The 22,159-nt window shown below is 42.1% G+C and overlaps 1 protein-coding gene and 1 long non-coding RNA gene across 4 annotated transcripts in view; one reads left to right on the top strand and one right to left on the bottom strand.

Annotated features, from left to right (window-relative positions):
• The window catches only part of VMP1 (vacuole membrane protein 1), a 166,708-nt gene extending 163,991 nt beyond the window's left edge, over positions 1–2,717 (top strand). The window contains exons 12-13 of the mRNA XM_077296195.1: positions 578–680; positions 1,309–2,717. Coding sequence (XP_077152310.1) covers positions 578–680; positions 1,309–1,452 — 247 coding nt within the window. The 3' untranslated portion in view covers positions 1,453–2,717. The remainder of the gene's footprint in view (positions 1–577; positions 681–1,308) is intronic.
• The window catches only part of LOC143816157 (uncharacterized), a 79,040-nt gene that overhangs the window by 14,458 nt on the left and 42,423 nt on the right, over positions 1–22,159 (bottom strand). For all 3 annotated transcript variants that reach the window (XR_013223894.1, XR_013223893.1, XR_013223895.1), the window contains exon 2: positions 2,704–2,885. This is a non-coding gene — a long non-coding RNA (uncharacterized LOC143816157). The remainder of the gene's footprint in view (positions 1–2,703; positions 2,886–22,159) is intronic.

The raw sequence follows: 22,159 nt of genomic DNA on the forward strand, positions 1-22,159 counted from the left end.
ACGGACTTGTGACCAGCAGGGAGGTCTTTTCATAGCTCGCTAATCCATTCTTTTGCAATACTATGACGCATGCATTATACATAACCCTTGTGGTGCCAGGAAAGACACAGCACAGGGCTTGGTACTGTGCACAGCCAGGACTGGAAAGGGTTAGGATACTGTCTCTTATTTTCCCTTCCTTCTTTAAAGAAAGCTACGCCTTTCTGAACACAAAGGGGCGAGACTGGAGAAGGGTGGGCAGTTTCTGTTTCAAGTGAGGATGACACAAGCACCACTCATTTCCTTATTAATCGGTTCAAACCAGTTCTTACAGGAACCGCTGGTGATAAATGTGGGAGTTCTCCGAAGTCATTCATTTCATTTTCTGCACTGCACCAGTGCACATACAGAGCGTAGTGCCTCCCTCACTAACACTGCTCATGGTGCCCTCCTAGCCACCTTCTGCCAGGGCATCATTCGCCTCTTCCTTTTTGGTGGGTAAGTAGAACATATGCTAACTTTGTCTATTTCTCTCTTTTTTTTTTTTTTTTTTCTCTTTTTATACATCGTTTTTTGACCTCGCTCGACACGGATGCAGAGCTGTTCCAAGCATCGGACCTTCTTTACAGAAGCCTTTCCAAGAATATCTGGAAGCTCAAAGAAAAAAGCTTCACCACAAAACAGATGCAGGAGCTCCACAGGTAAGAAGAGTTTATTCCCCTGTGTAATGCTGGCGAATTACTTGTGTATTCTTTTAGAATGTACAGCTATCTTAAAAGATTTGCCCAACATTTAGTTCTTTTTCTATGTGAGGATTGCATCAAGCAAGGTTATATATATATATATATATATATATATATATATATATATATTACACAGATAATACAATTTTAAGATGCTGGAAGGTAAAATATCTAAATATTTTCATTTCTAAATATCTTACAAGATTGGTAGGTTAAGCGTGGGCGTATGAAGAGCTGTTCTACTAAACCTGAAACCCAACCATAGCAGAATTGGGTTGCATAGTGGATGTTTATTCCATATTTCCGTGCAATGACAGGATGGGGACTGTAACTCTTTCAGTTCTTTCAGTCATTTTCATGAATGAAATACTGCCCTCTACTGACCAGATAAAGTTTCCTTACTGCAAGACTGTCAGGAAATAGACTGGAAGATTTGCGTTCCCACGTGGCCCTTACAACTAGATCAGACTGCATTAGAAAATGGAGCAGTTAGCGCTGCTTTTGGAGAATGATGATGTGCCTGATGACTGCCTCGTGACTGTACTCTAATGACTTCACCATGCCACCTTGTGCTTTTGTCCTACAGAGTGAAAATTGGTTATCATGGGCGTTTGAGAAGCTTGTCATCGTTATGGTGATTTATTTTGTTCTTTCCATCATCAACTCTATGGCACAGAGCTACGCCAAGCGTGTCCAACAGAAAAAGTTATCTATTGAGAAGACAAAATAAGGGGATGCACTCTGGGATTAACTGGGAGGGTGATAAAAGACATAATGCTACTAAGCAGAACCTCAATGACCTGATTTAACCGTTACATCCAAATTGGCGAATTAAACTTTGGACATTTTTAAAACAATCTTTTTTTTTTTTTTTTTTCAAAATCGTATTAAATTATTATTTTTTTTTCCTAATTTTTATTTTTCACAATATAAAATGTTAACAGTTTATGTGGATAAGAGATGTCTGTGTGGCATTGTAAGGTAACGTATACACTATTTTCCATGCTCTTCTAATGGTAAATGATTACTTTTTTTTTTTTTTGCTTCCTCGTAGAGACTTGGGTTGCCTGTGGCTCTTCAGGGACTGAGAATCTACCAAGTCATGGTGCACCAACCTATGTGTATGTCCTACAGTAGACTGACATTGAACAGTATCTGAAGAGCCACAGCTTAGAACTCCTGTAATGGAAGGAGGCCAGGGTTTGGCAGAACATTAGCTTTTGGGCTATACTAGTTGGTGTGGAATCTTGGCAAGTGCACGTGTCTTCTTGAAGTGGACAACCAATAGGCACTGCTTTTATTGTTCCCGATAACGGGTACATTGCTGTGCATGGTGCTACCAGACTGAAGGACGTTTGACTTCTTTATGGCAGGGGTTATTTTGTAGACCTCTTATTCTTTTTCAGCCAAGGGGCATCAGCTATATTGGACGGTCCATCCTAAACTATAAGGAGAGGCTTCTAAATAAGGTACTGATTACACAATCCTCACACTGCATAAAGTATTTCTCTGGGTAATAAAATGTATCTATCAGCACAAAATAACTGTTTAAACCAAGCATGGGTGTTCACAGGCAGATGCAATTCCAGTCGGTGGGAAGAATGTGCTCTCAACTGTTTGGCCACACCAAGGGTGCACCAAGCACCTGTTTGATCAGTCATTTTGTGTTGACCATCCCTTTAAAACCTGCGTGGAGCATAGCACAGTAATGCTTAATATGTTTACTTGTCTGCAACTTAAACGGTCGATCTAATTAAAAATGAACGCTATATATGAGTGATGGCTTGGAAGAAAGTCTAACAATACGGCATATCCAAAGAAATATTTTACTAGGTGGAAATTGTAACTATACAGTTTGCTGTTATTGTAAATTGTTCACAGAAACCAAGTCACACTGCCGGTATCCGACCACATCTACAACTGACTTATTTCTTTTTTTTTTTATTACTCTGTGAGTTGAAACTGAACTTTATAAAGCCACCTTTGATCATTCCAGATCTTTTCGTGTCCATTCTTTTACCGGCCCTGAGTGTAACGCCTCTTCTATTCTTGTCATTCTTTGTGATTTATATGTCGTTTTATATTTCTGTTGCATTGATCCTTTTGTCTTTTTCACTCCTCCAGCTATTGGACCAAAGTTTATTGCGTGCATGATAATCCTCCCTGTAGGAAAAAAAAAAAAGCTTTTGTCTGTGATTTCCCAATCGTTCTGGCTTTGCAAAAGCAGGAAGCAGGAAGTGTATATTTGAGCTCTGGCGCTGTCTTCAGTACTGACCTAATGTTACAGCTGCCTTCCTAGAAAACTCCTTCATGCTTTCCTGCCAAGGCTGAGTCATTGGAAACCACATTAACTCCTGACAACACAGTTTTATTCAATTGGGTGGATCCGATTATTGCTTAATATACTGCATCAGTATCATGCTATATCCGTAGCATGGAGAACGCCTGAGCTTCCACATAATGTTCATTATCCACAGTATTGGGGAGTCCTGGATGATCAGGTCGCCATTGCATCCGGAAGCTGGTGATCACTTTAATATCTGTAACATGTCTGACTCTAGGAACAGTCACATGCTATTATTTCCTGCTTATACGGAATAGACTGTTATACATGTAACCTTATCAATGCACTTTATCACTTGGCCCTGGCGTTACATAGCTGCCCTACCTAGTAATGATATTGATTCAGTTTGCCACCTCTGTACCTGTTTGCAGATGCCTGAGGCTGGAACATTTTCTCAAGACTATTGGGATCCTTCTGTTCCGAGCACAAACATTCCTATTCAATGAGTCAACAACTGATGACGCACATGAGCCCGTTTTGCAATCAAATTTCAGTGTAAAATGAGCAGAGGCTTTATCAGGAAGAAAAAAGACACAAACATATAGTGAGCTACAATAGTAAAACCTAGGGTTTAGGAGTCATTCGTCAGTTCCTTTATTTTATATGCTTGTTTTTTTCATCCTGACATAGAACCTTTTTAGGGAGGTTACTACAGTTCTTACAAGGATGGTCTTTATTATGATGCTTTAATTCTTTCTCTCCTGCACACCTATGTCTTCTATGTGTAATCTGGGAATTGCATTGCTACCTAGGTCTTAATTCATTATCCAGTCAATACAGTGAACTGCATTATTTATGGTAAATTGGCTTTATGACCTATTCTCTCTGCTCTTTTGCTAAATTCCCTGGATCCAGTGCAGTATTTCCAGTTTTATATGTTACTAGTTATGGCAAACTATTTTCTGTGCTGTTCATATGTTCTGATGTATACCTTAGGTGTTAATCTACCCAGCAATGCAGGCTTCCAACAAGTCACCCTCATTGTCTTATCAACCATTGTGTCTCCCTGCCTGTTGTATCTACATTGCACCTCCATCTATCGTCGTGACATCTCCATGACTGTACCATCCTGTCGGATAGCTTATCAGACTGATGTTGACTGTTGGATCTCATGGCAACAACAGTCGGTAGGCTGTCTGACATTTTGGTGTCTTTCACGTGACCAGCATTGTCGTGATCTTTATTGTATATTATAACACAGGGAAATGTTTCTATTATTTTCTTTGTTTTGTTGTATTGGAATAAACGTGATACTTTTGCTAAAGGGTGAAGAGAAGGCTGGGAAAGCTGTACTTTTTTTGCAATGGTATGTGGATCAGCGATGATTTTCGCCCATATATGTCAACATTCGTAAGCTAAAAATATAAGATATGGGCTGAGAATGTTTGGTATGGTATGGTGAAGTTCCTTAATCTCCGCATCCAATAATTCAGAAAAACTAATAATTTGGTGTAGGGCTGCTGTATATATAGATGTATATTCTAAGATTAGAAGCAGAGAACAAAACAAAATATTCTTTTGATTAAAAATGAGTTTTAGTAGTAGATTTTGTTAACCTTTTTTCCCATAGTTTATTTATATTACAAGTGTATGTTATATATTTATGACTGCCTGTAATCCAGAATATTTGACAATGTGAGTGGGAATCTTCTCCTTGTTCCAGCTCTTCCACTCCAACGGACTCTTGATGGACCGACCGCTCATATTATCACATGACCACAGCTACCACTGATTGGCTGCAGGGTCAGGAGACTGTTCATCGGGTCATCATTGTTTCAGGTCCAATGGAGAAGACAGTGTGAAATCAGGGAGCAGATTCATTAGTTGAATATAGATTATTTTTTTATCTTTTCCTAATGACTTCTCCCAGTAATTTTTTTTTTACCCTAGAGAACTTCATTAATGGTATTTTTTTTATATATAAAAACCTTATATTAACATGTGATATAATTCCATACCCAAGTTAATTTTGTAGTCACCCTTTAGTAGATCCATATCATAAATCTAGTGTCTTGTACTCTATTATTCCAGCTATCCTTCATCCATGAAAATAGATTGCTTCATTTAATTACAAAACAAAATAAACATTTTTTTCTAGACATCCAAGCTTGAAAATTTTAAGACTTTTACATTTACATCTTTGTTTGTGTCACTGTTCTTTCAACCAGCTTATGGGTTATTGTGTAAATAAAGCTTGTAAAGTCTAAGGGTATGTTCCCACGGTCAGTAAACGCTGCGGGTTGCATACATCTGCAGCGTCCAACCTGCAGCGGACAGATGTTACAGCATAGTGGATGGGATTTCAAGAAATGCCATGTCTACTATGTGTGCATCAGCACCCACGGCTTACCTCCATATACGCACATGCACGAGTCTTTCCAGACCGCAGCATGTCTATTTAAGATAAATATCACCCATACAATGTATTGGATGTGGTGATTCCGCACAGTTTAATGAACACATGTGGAATCACCTGCGTTCAAAAGCTGGCAGCGCTTTGGAGGGAGCGGACATGTGCTGCGTCCAAAGCACTGCCGATTACTGACCGTGGGGACATAGCCTATTAGGGAAAGTCTGTAGTCACTCTGTGTGCATACACACCATTACAATTTCCCGGTATTCCACATGCCAGTGGGTGGGGATGTGACCACATATATGCGATTTGCACACTTGCAGTCACATCTTGACTCTCCTCCACTATAATGTTAAGAAGCGGAGGAGAGTGTAATCGGCACATGACCGCGAGTATGCAAATCGCATGTATTGGGTCAACTACAAGGGAATCGTGACAGTGTGCAATGTACAGTAATGGCAGACCTTTCTTCATACCTTTAATCAGTGTATAAATGGAAATTTGAACAATTTTGTGTTTCAGCATCCTGCCATTTTCAAGATATTTGGAAAGTCATTGAATTAGACTCTTGGAGGCAACCAGGGAGCACAAACCTGTAGAAACCTTATGCTGCTCTCACTGCTAAGACATGAATACAAATGTACCCCTTCTGTGGCAATGCTCTGTGAGCTAAATGCAGTAGCAGCATCTACACAAACCTGTCTGTATCTGTGTGTTGTCAATACTGTTTAGCTCACAGAACATTGTCTAGACTGGATCCAATTGATTCACTGCTTAGCCCAGATTAGTAAGTCACACCAAGCACTATCACATACACAAAAACATGTTTTAATAAAGTTTGTCCATTTTACACTATCATTATCACAAGCAGTTTCCGATATTAACTGTAAACCTTTATTGCCACTTGTCTAGCAATAGATGTTTTATTCTGTGGGCCCGGTCTCCAAAATCCAACATATTTCTGTCCAGAACAGAGGCCTATTAGTAAGATTTTTTTCTCCCCTGGCATTAATTCTTTCCAGAAATGATTATTTATAGCTAGTCGTTCCCCACACCAGACAATAAAAGAAAGCCAAATACGGCCTTACATGCACTGTAATCCGGCATTACCCTAACGTAGTGCCATAGAATACACAGTGAACATGTTTTAGAAATCTCTAGGTGCTCCCTGTTGTGCCACAAGCACTATTTCTAGGGGTAAATATCTCTGTAATAAGGTCTGCATTGTTGGATACTACAACATTTCTTCCCCCATGGAAGTTATGACAATAATTGGATATTGAAGAATTTACAATAACTGCCCAATAAATGGTACATGCTATAATTGGTCACAAATTATATTTTTAAACACCAGCAATCACTGTTTTGGTTCACTTCCCCCAAAATAATTATTTCTTAGTTACGAACAGTTAACTCAGTGGCTATAGATTAAGCTTTGAGATTAAACATTAGTGTGAGTTTATAGAGTGGAATAGGCAGTGATCTATAAATTTTCCTTTAAATGATTTTCCCCTTTCAATTTATTTTTATAAATTGTTGTGATAGCAATAAGAAAATCAGCTGGTACTGACTGTACCCTGCTCCATTGCTGTGTCTGTGTCGCTGCTCCAGTGATTGTGTACAGCGGTGTTGTTAGACTGACATCAGCAGAGCCACAGTGATTAGCTGCAGCCGTTCATAAAAATTCAAAGGGGTAAAATCCTTTGTTAATATTCACATAGAAATGAGATGGATCATGTCCTAACTTTTCATTGGCAAATAAAAATTTGTCTGCAAGTTTTGCACAAACTATGATGCAAGTTGTTAATCACAAATTGCATGAAGGTTTATTCAAGAACACCCACTTATTGTATGATTTCAGAATATCTGTAGGATATAGAGATAAGCTTATAGCAGTAGACGTTCAAGCAAATAAGGTAGCACACTGTAGCGCTGAAACATGCAAGCATGAAACATGAAAATTTAACTGCATTACTGCACTATAAATATGAAAATTGAGAGCGTTTAGCGCATAAAAAAGGCCAATTTTATGTGTACCTGGTAGCCATTTTACGGCTTAAACGACGGCCGTTTCGCGCTTCAACGGGTTTCAACAAACCCGTTGAAGCGCCGGATCGGCGTGAAACGGCCGTCGTTTAAGCTTTCACACTCCTCTGTATATACACCCCCGTGCCGTGAAGATTGCCATGCAATAAAGAATTACCTGCTCTGAAGACCAGTGAATGCTGCCGCTTCCTTCTTTTTGATATTCATGCAAGCATTTTTTCTGGATTTAGCACCCGAGATCAGTCGGCCAGCTGAAGCTGATAAGCCGGTGGGTTCACAGAGTGAATATATGGTGATGCGGTCAGCTGTTTTCTTTTTAGTTACTTTTTATATATTAGGTTGTCTGCTTTCAGACAGTATATAAGGTGCACTCATGATTCTGCATGATAGTTTCATCAGATGGTCATCGTAGTGTCATCTGTGTTTCATCTCCTGTTAAACAGTCTGCAAAAAATGGACAGCACCAGGATGGCATCCAAGTGATGTACAATTTTGTTCCCATGCTCTTGGACTTGCATTGCTAATTTTGACCCGACACTATATACCAAAAATTGAAAGCGTTACGGGTCTCTGAAAATGGTGAAACAAGGTTTTTTGCATGTTTCTAATTTTTTTCACTACTTACCTGGAAAATCATTTTGCCTGGTCAGTTTTACCGTATAGTGAACATGGTAAATTTCAAAAAAAGTTTTGTGAAATTGCACATTTTGTGCAATTTCAACATACTTCACTTTTTTTTACCCGCTTTCCAGTGCATCACATGATAAAATGAATGATGTAATTCAAAAGTATAACTTGTCATCTTCCAGCCTCCTTCTTCTCCAGGCTCAAATCAGCGATAATTAGATTTGTGTGGTCCGGTAAACACCCACGGCTGGCATATCACCTTCTGTGTAGGAATAAACAGTCCGGAGGGCTGGGCCTCCCGGATTTCTTACTCTATAGCTATGCTTCTCTTGGCACCTGCGTCCTTGACCTGTTCCACCATAAATCAAGAGATGGGTGGGCCTTGAGATGACGCTCTCGGGACACGACTCGGCGACGCACTTCTGGAGAGAGGGCACTGGGGGAGTCCGGGATGACCAGCCCTTCATTACTAGACACTTAACTCAGTTTATTAAACATGGCATCCAAAAATTAAACTTTTCCTCTATACCAGGCCCCCTGACTCCAATCTTTGAAAATCCAGACTTCCCAGCAGGTCAAGACAGGATCATGTTCCTTCACAAACATAGAGACAGTTGTCCGGTGATTCATGACTACGTAGACCAAACCTCAATTAAGACCTTGGGGGCTATCTTTGCTGGCGAGGGACCGCCACAGGGCTCATGGTTTTTTTACGAGCAAGTCAAAAGCTATCTCATCGTATTATCTAGGCGGGCTGACATCTTTAGACGGCTAACTTCTTTTGAGTCCATGTGCCTGGGTGGGGGCCCCCTGTCCCACACGGTTTCATTGTTATATGGCATGTTCCAGGGCTGTCAACCAACTTCACTTGACCCCCCCACATTCTTTGTGAAATGGGACAATGAAATAAACACGCAACTGACTCCGGAGGAACGCCTCAAGAGTCTGCTATTTACTTTTAGATCCTCACTTTGCTCAGATTACCAAGAAAGAAGCTACAAACTTCTTGCCAGATGGTACAGATGTCCGTCTAGTGTTCACCTCATGTTTCCCACCACCCCTGACACTTGCTGGAGGTGCTGGAGCGATAAAGGTACCTATTCCCACATCTGGTGGTCCTGCCCGCCTATTCACGACTTCTGGGTGGGCATCTTTGCACTTTATAACAAATTATCTCTCCATAGAGTCCAACCCACCATAGAACTGGCCCTGCTGTCTGTATGTGACCTTTCCATCGCCAAATTCAAGAAAAGTTTACTACGACACTTCCTAACAGCCGCACGCAATGTGATCCCTCGTTTCTGGAAACAGTCGATGTCCCCCTCACGTGCTGACTTTGTGGTTGAATTAAACCGCATCTACAGGATGGAGCAATTGGTTGGCCAAGATACTAGAACCACAGACAAAGTGTTCAACACTTGGTCCCCCTGGATTGCCTTTAGAGAATCTGAGGAACTGAACACTTGGCTTCTGACTGACCCCATTGGTCCCCCCGTGACCCATAATCATATCTCTCCTAGGCAGTAAACTATTCTCCAACAACCATTCCTCAACTTAAAAACACAATAGTCTCAACTTGGTCAGGACTGAAGACCAGATCCTTCCCACCCTACCTCACCCTCCCCTTCTCCCTCACCTTTCCTCTTTCCCCCTCTCTTCCCCTTCCTCTTCTTTTTCCCCTCCTCCTTCCTCTCTCTCCTCCTATTCTCTTCTTCCCTTTCTTCCTTCTTTTTTTGCGTTCTTCTCGCTTGCCCGGGCCCCGCGCGGAGTCCATGGCTGGCGCCGAGGGTCCAGGCGAGCCTAAGCACTCTTGCCTCCGCTCGGCGGCTTGGCCCTTCCTGGGGCTGGTCGTTGGCCGAATAGCGAGAGCCTGTGATACATACATCATAAGCAATCTTTTCAAACTATTAGACCTCTGATAGAGGTAATTTGTTCATGAAGTTACTATCTTAATGATTTGTTGATTAATGTTTGAATGTTTAAACCTTTTGTACACAACTGCTCATTATTGTATTAATCTTACTACCCTATTCGTGCCTATATTTGCATTTAAATATCTGATTTTAAGTGTATTATTTACATGCAACTCAATAAACTTGATTTACACAAAAGTATAACTTGTCCTGCAAAAAACAAGCCCTGATGCCCCGAGGTGTGAGTTGTTACCTTTATTATTATTATTATACATTTTTATAGCGCCATTTATTCCATGGCGCTTTACATGTGAAAAAGGGGGGAAATATAGACAAATATATTAAACATGAACTTTTAAAAAACAAGGCACACAGGTACATAAGGAGGGAGGACCCTGCCCGCGAGGGCTCACAGTCTGCCTTTGTCACGCACAGATGATCTTGAAACAGACCAATTGTGGTTGAAACGTCGACATATATCTGTATTCACTAGTGATGAGCGAGTGTACTCGTTGCTCGGGTTTTCCTGAGCACGCTCGGGTGGTCTCCGAGTATGACTGCTCGGAGATTAAGATTTCATTGCCTCAGCAGCATGATTTGCGGCTACTAAACAGCTTGAACACGTGGGGATTCCCTAGCAACCAGGCAAACCCCACATGTACTCAGGCTCGCTAGTAGCTGTAAATCATTCAGCTGCCGCAATGAAAACTAAATCTCCGAACACTAACAAATACTCAGAGGATCCCCTAGCAACGAGTACACTCGCAATTCACTAGTATTCACCTGTCTGGTTATGCTAAATAAGGCTAGGGTTCACATTAGCGTATTTGTGCACAGCGTATCATCTGCATGCACAAACACATGCCAAAACGCATTTAAATGCATGCTTAGGCTGCATTTTTATCCACATCAGCTTACGCATGATGCAAAAAAACACTGCGTGTGCATGCATTTGTATGCGTTTCTTGCCTGCGTTTGCTTTGTTTATGCGCATGCGTTCGATATTTCCAGGAGGGCGTGTCTCAATGGGCGTGTTCCTGGACATGCGCCGTCTAAAGTATGCAAGCGCATCATACGCATGTCCTTGCATACCAATGCGTTCCCATAGACAGTAATGCATTGTTTTGAAGCACTCATCCGCATGCCTGCGCATATTTTACACGACAAAAATGCAATATGTTGCGTCCGACGGGCACAGCGAAACAATGCATGCTGACACATCCGCATACAAACTGATGCTAACGAATGTCCCTGCGTACACAATGTTAAACACAGATGCGCTACTGTGAACCCGGCCTAAGGCATTACTTTATGTATGAATGGCTGCAGCTTTTCTTCTGAGCACAATTCATTAACTGTGCCCCTAACAGCCGCGGGTGGAATCGCGATTCACCTGCGGGGCTAACATGTTAAATGTCACTGTCAATCTTTGACAGCGGCATTTAACATGCTCGGAAGCGCGTTACAACGTGTGCACATACCCTCAAAAGTTAAAAAAAAAAAAAAAAAAAAAAATGTTTTAAGGAAAAAAATAAAGTTTAAATTACCCCCCATTCAAAATAAAGCAAAAAGAAAATAAATACACGCATTTGGTATCGCTGTGTTCAGAAACGTCCGATCTATCAATATATAAAAATAATCCAATCGGTAAACGACGTAACGAGAAAAAAAAAATCAAACAGCCTGAATTAAGTTTTCTGATTGCTGCAACATTGCATTAACGGCTGATCAAAAGATCGTATCTACCCCAAAATGGTATCAATAAAAATGTTAGGTCAGCGCACAAAAATAAGCCCTCACCCAGCCCCAGATCACGAAAAATAGAGACACTACAGGTCTCAGAAAATGGTGACTTTTTTTTTTTTTTACAAACTTAAGGAAAAAAAATTTCATCACTTCAATAGAAAAAGATCCTAAACATGTTTAGGATCTACAACTCGTAATGACCTGGAGAATCATAATGGCAGGTCAGTTTTACCATTTAGTGAACATGGTAAAGAAGAAAAAGACCCAAAAAACCAATTGTGGAATACCCCTTTTTTTGCAATTTCACTGCACTTTGAATTTTTTTCCTGTTTTGCAGTATATTATATGGTAAAATCAATTAATTAAAAAGTATAACTCGTCTCGCAAAAATTAAGCCCTCACATGGCCATATTGAACAAAAAATAAAAAAGTTATGTCTCTGGGAAGAAGGAGAGCAAAAAATGGAAACACAAAAACTGAAAAACCCAAGGTGGTGAAGGGGTTAAGTGAGCAGAGCTGTAATATTAATAGAACTATAAAGCTCAGCACAACTTCAGCTATCAGTAGTTTGTTCTGGATTCTACTCTACTATCAGTGTATTTACACAGAGACAACGGGGCATTTGAACAAGCACAGAGCTCAGGACAGCTAGAGCCTTAATTATAACTGCTGTATACAAAAATCAATGGACCGAAGAGAGGTGGCTGGGATATTATTATTATAGTGCCATTTATTCCATGGCGCTTTATATGTGAAAAGGGATATACATAAAAAACAAGTACAGTAATCTTGAACAAACCAAGTCACCGAGTAGTACAAGAGGATAGAGATCTCTGCCCGCGAGGGCTCACAGTCTACAAGTGATAGGAGAGGAGTTATGGTGAAATGAGGGTTACTGCAGGTTGTAGGCTTGTCGGAAGAGGTGGGTCTTCAAGTTCCTTTTGTAGGTTTCCATGCTACGCAAGAGTCTGATATGTTGTGGTAGAGGGTTCCAGAGTAGGGGTGATGCGCTGGAGAAATCTTGTATGCAATTGTGGGAAGTGGAGATAAGAGGGGAGTAGAGAAGGAGATCTTGTGAGGATCGGAGGTTGCGTGCAGGTAAGTACCGGGAGACGAGGTCACAGATGTATGGAGAGAAGACAGGTTGTTGATGGCTTTGTATGTCATGGTTAGGGTTTTGAACTGTAGTCTCTGGGTAATAGGGAAGTCAGTGCAGGGATTGACAGAGGGGAGAGGCCGGGAATAGTGAGGAGACAGGTGGATTAGTCATGCAGCAGAGATAAGGATAGATTGGAGGGGTGCGAGTGTGTTAAAGGGGAGGCCACAGAGCAGGAGGTTGCAGTAGTCGAGGCAGGAGATGATGAGGGCATGCACTAGGGTTTTTGCAGATTCTAGGTTGAGGAATGTACGGATACGGGAAATATTTTTGAGTTGAACTACGCATTCAATGTTCTGCTCAGGGCTGACTTTTAGCCACAGATAATATTTTTGAAGTATATTTTACTAAAATGTTATACTTTTTCGCAAAATTCCATGAAATTGACATTATTGTGAGTTGCTGGGTGGAATTTTTGCAATGTAGTAAATGTTTACTATTAGAAAGTATATGGATGTGGGAACATATCTTTCCTTGTAGATTGTAAGCTCGCGAGCAGGGACCTCACTCCTAATGTCACTGTTTAAATTGTCTTAACTTGTATTGAATTTGTCTGTATAAGTCCCCGCTTAATTGTAAAGTGCTGCGGAATATGTTGGCGCTATATAAATAAAGATTATTATTATTATTTATTATTATTAACATATGATTTTAGATTTTTTATTCAAGAATTCAGGGTTAAATTTTGCTTTGTTTTGTTTTTTACAAGTAGTGGCCCAAGAATTATCCCTTTTGGGGAGTAACAACAGGGTCTTTTTTGTAAATAAAGATGTTATAGTTTTAAGAAGCCTTCCAAAAATTATACATTTTTTGGGGAGCAGCAATAGGTTTGATGTTTGGAAAGTAAAGAAGCAATGGCTAAACGTCATCCAATAATTATCCATTTTTTGGGAGTAGCAATAGGTTTACTGTTTTAGAAAATGAAGAACAAGTGAATTTTTAACAAGTTGTCCAAAAATGTCCTCCTTTTTTATTTTTAACAATAAGAGGCTTGCTGCTTAATTAGCCATTTAAAAATGATCCTTTTCTTGGGTCCCTGTCCTCTCCAACAGCTGCAGGAACCTTTCCTTGCAACCAGAAAAAATGTAAAACCTGTCCATTTATAATGACCACGGACAAGATAAAGATTCCCAACTCACATCAGGACTACAAGATACCAGGTACTTTCAGCTGCGTCACTTCTAATGTGGTGTACCTAATTATTTGTACTAAATGTCCAACTGGGAGTCTGTATGTAGGGGAGACAGGGCAGAAACTGAGAACAAGGATGAACTCTCACCGCCACACAATAAGAGAAAAAAGAATGGATCTACCTGTGGCAATACATTTTTGTCTCCCAAATCATAACATTATGGATATGAAATTGATTATGGATTAAAAGGTAGCTTCAAATCCCAGAGAGACAGAAGAGTCTGGGAATATAAACTGATGACGACCTTTTACACTTTCACTGCAGGAATGAATGTGTCGCATGGATTTATGTCTTTTTACCTCAACTAAGGAACTTGCCCATCAGACCATGTGGGGTCATCACAACAGAACGAGACCCCAATAAAACAATCCTTATCTAAGAACTGGCCCAATATCTATGGACATAACTGTTTATCACCCATGGTAATTCTGCTTCATGTCACTTGTCTTATCCATGGTTTTTTCCCCTTTTTTTTTTTTCTATGCTGCTGTGCATAAATATGTGATTCTTCAGAATTTGTTTTAGCCTTTGCCTGATGAAGAGACCTGTGTAGTCTCGAAAGCTTGCAATTTGTTACCATCTTTTCAGTTAGCCATTAAAAGGTATCAACCACTGAGGACTCTCAATTCTTAATATTTTCCTTTTCTTGGGAGCAGTTTCAGGTTTATTTTCCCTATACATGATGGTGTTCTCAACAACAGTACAGTATAGCTGTAAAATACAGTGGATAAGATTTCTGGTTCATTATATCATATCCTCACTCTTATACTCACTGGACTACAAGAGAATAGTATGTCCCAATCCAATAGTATGTCCCAATCCCTAATGGCAGAGCAAAAAGTTTGTAATGTAGCTTAAATATAATAATGTAACAAAATTTTACTTTGTCATAATCTTAAACAATGTCCATTGATTCATTGTTTATTTATACATGCCTTTTACATAAATGTTATTAACTATGAATCCCACCCTCAATGTGAAACATGTCTTTTTGCTTTATTACCGCATTATAAAAGGGTGTGGAGGAAGTCTGGAAGTTTGCACTGAGCTATGGCTAAGGTTTAATTACCGAAACATGTTGGCACCATCAGAGGCTCCTTTTCTGTTATTATGTTTTTACTGCAACATGGAATAAAAGTGATCTTTTATTGTAAATGCCTTAATCACATGAATTTTCTATTTCCTCTATCTTCTTCAAGTGGGTATATTTTGTTTAATAAATATAGAACATAAGCCATGCAATAAGCATGCGTTACTTAACTTAAACTCAAACATAGGGCAGCCACAATGTCCTGAACATTGTCATGACAATTCCCAGTTGCAGTTGATCAGGAACTAATCCAGCTTGATATTTGCAGTTTGATGCAGAGGAACCACTCATCTGCTGTACGGCTTTTGTCCCCCATGCTCACAAGCTGTAAATAAGGTTGGCAGCACTTAATCTTACAAGAAAGAGAAGACTAAGGATGACAGTGCACAGCTAGAAGAGAAAGGGTCCTTTGAGCCTTAGTACTCAGCTGCAGCACCTTGTGACCACTCCCTTCCACCCTATAACCCCACTGCTAGCTTCATTCCTTGACGGTTAGTCCGGGATCACACATGCGAGAAACACGGCCGAGTCTCGCATGTTAATACCCGGCCCTGCCGCCTGCACTCCGGAGCGGAGCGTGCAGCTCCATCTATTGCTATGCGGCCGCACGCTTTGCTCCGGAGTGCAGGCGGCAGGGCCGGGTATTAACATGGCGAGACTCGGCCGTGTTTCTCGCATGTGTGATCCCGGCCTTATAGTTAATCTATACCAGACCTGGGCAAAGTGTGGCCCGCAGGCCACATCCGGACCTCTGGCTGTCCCAGTGTAGCCTGCGGACCGAGTCAGTCATGGGGCTGTAAACCAGAGGCTCATAGGTCGCACCGTGAATGCCCACTCGCTGTCTCTATCAGCGCTGACTTCATTGGAGGAGGGGCCTTTGGCTACTTCCTCCACCAATCAGCTGTGTACTGTGGAGAATCAGCGCATCTAAGACAGGAACAGAAGCAGAGCGCTGGGGAACGGGACTGAGGTGAGCATGTGTTTTTTTTTTGTTTTTTTTTTCTTCATATTTATGGGATGTTTAGGTGGGCATGGGGTTGCTATGGGAGTGACATGGAGCACATGGGGAAGCTATGGGAGTGACATGCAGAGCATGGGGAGGCTATGGGGGTGATATGCAGCCAGGGCCGGTTTTAGATAAATTGGGGACCTCAATCCTGAAATATTCCACCAACACTGTTAGCCCCCTTCACATGTCCATATAAAACACATACATGTTACACTGATATCGGTGTCACCAGTGTTTTCAGTGTGTCGTCCATGTGCCATCCATGTTTTTCCGGTATGGATACTGGAAATGGAATTACGAAGCTTCTCACATACTTTGAGTGTTAAACTTAGATGGCATATGTACAGCACACAGACGGCATGTTTACACAGACTTGTTTACACAGACCATAGACTTGTATTGGCCCTTGTCATTTGTGCTGCTGGGAAAACACGGACATGAGTGCAGCACCGTCGGTTAAATAGGGCACACCTGGCATCCGTGAAAAACATGATACAAGGTTTTGTGAAGAAGGTTGTACAGTCAAATGATAGAAAACAAGCAGAATTGCCATCTTTTTCTACATCCTACCTCACAAATGGCAGAATAAAAAAAAGTCCAACATGTCCCCCAACCTACTCTGCTAAGTCCCCTCTGGCTCCGTGGCCAATGGTTCGGGGTCGCTGATGGTTATCATTCACTTTGCAGATATACTTTAACCCCTTTCTGACGGGATAGTACGTCCGAGGTCAGATCCCCCGCTTTGATGCAGGGCTCCGGCGGAGAGCCCGCATCAAAGCCGGGACATGTCAGCTGTTTTGAACAACTGGCATGTGCCCGCAATAGCAGCGGGTGAAATCGCGATTCACCCACCGCTATTAACTAGTTATATGCCACTGTCAAACGCTGACAGCGGCATTTAACCGGCGCTTCCGGCCATACGGCCGGAAATGACGTCAACGCCGACCCCCGTCACATGATCGGGGGTCAGCGATGCATCAGAAGGGTAACCATAGAGGTCCTTGAGACCTCTATGGTTACTGATCCCAGCTAGCTGTGAGCGCCACCCTGTGGTTGGCGCTCATAGCAAGCCTGTTATTAAGCTACATAACAGCGATCTGATGATCGCTGCTATGTAGCTGAGCCGATCGAGTTGTGCCAGCTTCTCGCCTCCCATGGAGGCTATTGAAGCATGGCAAAAGTAAAAAAAAATATATAAAAGTTTAAATCACGCCCCTTTCGCCCCATTCAAAATAAATCAATTAAAAAAAAAATCAAACCTACACATATTTGGTATCGCTGCCTTCAGAATCGCCCGATCTATCAATAAAAAAAAGCATTAACCTGATCGTTAAACAGCGTAGCGAGAAAAGAATTTGAAACTCCAGAATTACGGTTTTTTTTGTCGCCGCGACATTGCATTAAAATGAAATAACGGGCGAACAAAAGAACGTATCTGCACCAAAATGGTATCATTAAAAACGTCAGCTCGGCAAGCAAAAAATAAGCCGTCAACCGACCCCAGATCATGAAAAATGGAGACGCTACGGGTATTGGAAAATGGCGTAATTTTTTTTTTTTTTTTTTTTTTAGCGAAGTTTGTAACTTTTCTTCACCACTTAGATAAAAGAGAACCTAGACATGTTTGGTGTCTATGAACTCATAATGACCTGGAGAATCAAAATGACAGGTCAGTTTTAGCATTTAGTGAACCTAGTAAAAAAGCCAAACAAAAAAACAAGTGAGGGATTGCACTTTTTTTGCAATTTCCCCGCACTTGGAATTTTTTTCCCGTTTTGTAGTACACGACATGCTAAAACCAATGATGTCGTTCAAAAGTACAACTTGTTTCGCAAAAAATAAGCCCTCACATGGCCATATTGATGGAAAAATTAAAAAGTTATGGCTCTGGGAAGAAGGGGAGCAAAAAATGAACACGGAAAAACGAAAATCCCAAGGTCATGAAGGGGTTAAGGTGCAGCCACAAGACCAGTGCAGCCAGTGCTAAGCCTGGCAGAGACCCTTGGAGCATCGGTGCTGGAGCCGCAGGGGATTTATCATTTCATGCTAATTATTTTTACATTCTCAGAAAACCCCTGTAGACACTGTTCACATTCACCATTTTTGCTGCGGATTGATCTACAAAGTTGGCAGGAAATATTCTACTTTTTTTTTTTGCAGTCTTTTCACTTTTGTTTCCCATTCATTTGAATAGGAAAAAAATGCTGCATAAATGCTGAAAGACAACAGCAACAGATTTATAAAAAAAAAAAAAAAAAAAGGTGTCTTATGGCCGGTGTCTGGCCGCTGTACTGGGACAGCGCGGAATAGTATAGTAGACTGCACTATTCCATAGAATAATACATTAAGCCCCGTTCACACTGCGCGTCTGGGGGCTCTGCCTGAATCCCCCTAAAATGGGATTCATATAAATCCGCAACGGGGCCACAGACTGCACTGACACAAGCAGAGTTCAAAAGAATCCGTTTTTTTTCTGAAATTGACAGTCTATTTTCTTAGGGTAGGTGCGCACGATCAGTAATTACTATACTTGTGCATGGAGCACAATAGAAGCAGTGCACAACACACTTGTAGGACATGTGCCCAGCTGACTTTGTCTGTGGACCTCAGTAATGCCCCCCAAAAAATACAAAATTCCGGAAGGTCAATTTTATAGCCGCACTGGATACTGCAACCACCTAACTAACTAGCTAAAATGTGGGATACAGCAGGCTTTTCCACATTTAGCTACTGAAATAATATAATTTAGAATGCTATACTCCTGCATGCAGCACTATAGAAGCTGTGCACAACACACTTGTAGGACATGTGCCCTGCTGGCTTTGTCTGAAAACCTCCATAATGCCCCCCCCCCAAAAAAAAAAATTAATAAATAAATTCCGAAAGGTAAATTCTACAGCCCCACTTGACGCTATCCACACTATCTGACTGCAACCGCCTAACTAGCTGAAATCTTGCTGCTAACAGTGGCAGCGTCAGGAGCAGCCTCTGCGCTGTTACAGTGTCAAAATGGCGCTAAAACAACATCCGCTATTTATATGGAGAGGGACATGTGATTTCAGCAGCCAATGACACAAGCCGTAGTGTCAGGACATTGTGGGTGTTTCCTGCACCCTGATTGGCTAGCCGCAATGTGCACACATAAAGTTAGGGAAAAAAAGACTGATGTGCTGTGCTTACAAGAACGTCGTGCCTCTGAGCTCTGCAATCACCCTCCCCTCATCAAACATGTGCCAAACACTCATGATACACCACCATTATTGTTGCTAAAGTGCTGAAAATATTTTTGTGGCAACGCAAATATTTTCCCGCACTGTTACCGATTTTATAAAATTTTGCTCGAGTTTCCAATCATGAATCCAAATGTGCCATATTTGTGCCGAATTTCTGTTTGGCGATCATTTTCCTAACAAATTCGCTCATCACTAATTACAAACAGACTGATCTATTTCAAGTGTTTATTTCTGTTAATGTTGATGATTGGGGGCATGTCCTAGCTGGCTATGTGATCAGACGCAGAGAAGAGCGCTCCCGCTGCTAAAGGGACAAATATCCTGTGCATACGTTGATTACCGGACTTTTTTGCCACAAACCAGTTAGCTGAAGGTCTGGGGAGCAAAGCGGTGCTGAGCGGTGGAACCGGCATTAGAGGCAATGAACAGAGGGCGGCAGAAGGACGCAGGTGCTGGCGATGCAGGAGCCAGCCAAGATGGCGCCGATGTCAGAGAAGCCGCTGACAGGGAGAAAGCCGCATGTCAGCGGCGTATGGAGGTGGCGGCGAAGCTTCAGCAGTATGCTAGAGTGGAGGCTGCGGAGGAGGCAGAGCAAGGAACCGGAGCTGGAGCTAATAAGGAGGAGGAGGATACAGTCCCGGCTGCAAAGCATGAGGTACAGAGGGGGAAGGAGAGAGGCAGCATGGCGGGGGCAAGAGGGGGACCTGAAGGTTTGATGCAGGAAGAGGAGCCGACCCTCAGAGATGTTGTGTTGATCTCTTCATGCCAGCAATCCTTGAATTCCCTGGCCCTGCAGATGCAGCAGGTAAAAGGGGACACGGCACAGATTAATGCAGCCCTGCAAAAGATGGACAGACGTGTGGGAGTGGTGGAGGAGAAGGGTGAGCACAGCAGAAGACCACATAGTTAAACTGCAAAAAGCTGAGAAAAAGTTTGCCCAAGCAATATCAGAGCTCGCTGCCAAAAATGAGGATCTGGAAAATAGATCCAGAAGGAATAATATACGTATAGTGGGGCTGCCTGAAAAGATTGAGGGGAGAAACCCCACAGTTTGTTGAAAGCTGGCTGCTGGAGAAAATTGGGAGCACAGTGCTGACAAAAGTTTTTGCTGTTGAAAGAGCTCATAGGGTCCCGCCGCAGCCCCCTGCCCCAGGAGCGAATCCCCGTACCATGCTTGCCAAAATACTGAATTACAGGGACAGAGACATTATCCTCAGAAAGGCTAGAGAAATGGAGGATCTGACGGCTGGAGGTCAAAAGATTGCCATCTACCCGGATTATTCTGCTGCAGTTCAGAAACAACAGATGAAGTTCACTGGGGTCAAGAGACAGTTGAGGGAACTGGGAGTGCAATACTCTGTGTTGTTCCCCGCAAAGTTGAGACTGGTGGCTTTTGATAAGACCCACTTTTTCCTGACACCAGAGGACGCTACCCAGTGGACTGATACTAATGCAAAACAACTTAAGGGAAAGGGTGATTGACAGACATTTCGGCGAGATCCGGATGAGAGTTATTTCTCTGTTGCTTGAGGAAGGATCTGCGCTTAATAGCACATTGGTTAAAGGGTTGAGCAGCTGTTAAGGGTTTAGCTGGGCCATATTGAGTAATTGACCGGAGGGGGCAGTAACGATTAATAAGTATGGGGGAGGTGGGTTATGCCGGGTACTGCAAATTGGTTTGGTAATCTCTCTACATGTTTATATAAGTTGGAATGTTGGAAAAACAAAAATGTGGGAAATTCTGATTGTTACGGCAGCGGGAGACGAATGGAGAGGGCTAAGTAAAGGAGAGTGTTCGCAATGGGCAGTGGAGCCCCACTCTTGATAAGAGGTAGAATGTGTTATATTGGGTGGGTTAGGGGGGCAAGTTGGGGGTTGGTGGGGGGGGGGTGGGAGGGATTAGACAGCTCATACTTGGAAAAGTGGATACTATGAAGGATGATGAGCCACATGATGGGGGACCACATTAAAATATTGAGTTGGAATGTAAGAGGCCTAGCGGATAAAACCCCGCGGGCAGCAAGCCTGCAGTATGTTCGAGAACAGAGAGTCTCAATGATATGCCTGCTGGAGACATATTTGGTGCGGGAAAAGGTGGATGTATTGAATAGGCGCTGGATACAGAGGGCATACCATTCTACCTTCTCTACGTACTCTAGGGGTGTGTCGGTGTTGGTACCTGTGGGAGTGCAGTATGAAGAGGTGATGGTACTGGAGGATGTGGATGGCCAGTATGTGGTGGTGCAATGTAAATAAATGAAGTGTTGATGTGTATAGCGGCAATGTATATTCCGTAAGAAAATTAGAGAGGTGCTGGAGAGGGTGGAACGCTGGGGCCCGATACCATTTCTAATTATTGGTGATCTTAATAATATATGTGATGACTTTTGGGATAAAAATAAAAACTCCCAGAATAGGACAGTGGGACACATTACTACGTTTGGGACTTATATTCGTGAAGTAGGTATGACTGATCTATCGAGAGTTAGACATGTTGGAGAAAGGGGGTACTCATGTTATTCACCGGCTCATAGTACTCTATCCAGAATTGATTTGGCACTGGGCAACCGTCTGTTGGACACGATGGTAGGGGATGTGAAATATTTGCCTAGGGCCCTCTCGGACCATAGTCCAATTGAGGTGGAGTTTCGACCGATTGGAACACGGGCCGGGAACAGGAGAGAGTTGAAGATTCACCCTAACTGGCTGCACAGTATAGATTTAGATA

The sequence above is a fragment of the Ranitomeya variabilis genome, chromosome 3 (genome assembly GCF_051348905.1).
Source record: "Ranitomeya variabilis isolate aRanVar5 chromosome 3, aRanVar5.hap1, whole genome shotgun sequence".
Classification (NCBI taxonomy): Eukaryota; Metazoa; Chordata; class Amphibia; order Anura; family Dendrobatidae; genus Ranitomeya; species Ranitomeya variabilis.